Source organism: Corylus avellana, chromosome ca7, assembly GCF_901000735.1.
Source record: "Corylus avellana chromosome ca7, CavTom2PMs-1.0".
Lineage (NCBI taxonomy): Eukaryota > Viridiplantae > Streptophyta > Magnoliopsida > Fagales > Betulaceae > Corylus > Corylus avellana.
The window spans coordinates 10,930,808-10,932,210 of record NC_081547.1 but is presented as its reverse complement, the minus strand read 5'-3'; the positions used below and the strand labels follow the sequence as shown (position 1 = coordinate 10,932,210).

Below are 1,403 nucleotides of genomic sequence, written 5' to 3'. Positions count from 1 at the left end.
GGGAGGATTTTGTGGAGGAGAAACAAAAAGCAATCTCCTTGTTTTGCTCATATTCGATTTGGGTTTCTTTGAAAGTTATCCAAAACCAGAAACAAAAAAAAGAAAGAGAGAGTTATGATCTTGAGTTCTTAGGGAGATCATTGAAGAGAAAGTTCTTGTTTGGGTTGCGAAGGTTTCTTTTGAAATGGTTTTGATGTCTGAGATTTTCTTGGCTGAAGAAGAGAAGGTTGAAGGAAAGTGGGAGAAAGAGAGATAACACATACAAGGCCAGAGTGGCACAAGTAGAGAGGAAAAGAAAAAAGTGATTCGGCTTTTTTCGTCTGTTGGTAATTCTTCTCATACTCTTTTTCTCTATTTATATATCGTTGAATACTGGGTTTTTTTTTTTTTTGAATTTGATGAATAAAAATTTGTTGATTGTTCTATGATGTTTTTTTCTTGTAGATTGATTTTTTCATTTTTGGGTATGTTTGATTTCATTCCCAATTACATGTTCTCAAAATTTCAGAAGCAGAGAAATCTGGAAAAAGTTATTTTAGAAACCAGGCTATTTGTGAAAAACAATTTTTTTTTTCCTGGATGTGATTTCCAATCCATATTCATTTAGTTTCTCAAAAACAAACAATTTTTTTCCTGAAAAAGAGAAATTCTCTTCCTCTATGTTCCTCTGTTTTCTCACCAGCCAAACATTTAGCAGAACAAAAAAGGAAAAAGGAAAATGTTTGTGCACATACTTATGGTTTAGTTTTGTTTACAGAGGCTATAGACAATGTCTGCAACAATACTGAGCGACCCAATGCTAATATCAGCCCCGGAAACACAATCAGCAGCAGCTGCCAAACTCATCAACCAAAGCGAAGTCGAATCCGCCATATGCGACTGCTGTGGGCTAACAGAGGAGTGCACGCCGGCCTACATAGCGCGCATCCGGGAGCGCTACCACGGCAAATGGATATGCGGGCTATGCTCTGAGGCCATAAAGGACGAGATTATAAGGTCCGAAAGGCTAATTAGCACCGAAGAAGCAATGGCCAAGCACATGAACTTCTTTAAAAAATTCAAGTCCTCAGAGCCGCCTCCCGATCCCACAGTGCATTTGATTGCGGCCATGAGACAGATTCTTAGACGCAGCTTGGATTCTCCGAGGGGAATAAGGTCTACGCCGACCAGTCCGGTGAAAAGCGACCAGGAAATTCACGGCCAGGGTCTTACCAGGTCCGGCAGTTGTATTCCCAGTCTGTCTGGTCCGTGAAGGTTAAAATAGAGATGAACATGGGGAATATACGTTTAATTTGCTGCAAAATAAAAAATCCAAAAGAAAAAGAAAGAAAAAGGTCAAATAATTGTTGTAGTTATCAAGTATATAACTTTCTTTCTCAAAATTTTCATCCGAAAAAGTACAT

The 1,403-nt window shown here is 38.6% G+C and overlaps 1 protein-coding gene across 1 annotated transcript; it reads left to right on the top strand.

Annotated features, from left to right (window-relative positions):
• The first annotated feature begins 6 nt into the window (after window positions 1–6).
• LOC132187554 (uncharacterized) lies at window positions 7–1,403 on the top strand. Its single transcript, XM_059601901.1, has 2 exons — window positions 7–326; window positions 758–1,403. The coding sequence occupies exon 2, from the start codon at window positions 770–772 to the stop codon at window positions 1,250–1,252; it is 483 nt and encodes a 160-aa protein (XP_059457884.1). The 5' UTR covers window positions 7–326; window positions 758–769; the 3' UTR covers window positions 1,253–1,403.

Bases quoted from the DNA above. Each gene is read 5' to 3' on its own strand.
- LOC132187554 (XM_059601901.1), top strand. From the start codon at position 770: ATGTCTGCAACAATACTGAGCGACCCAATGCTAATATCAGCCCCGGAA.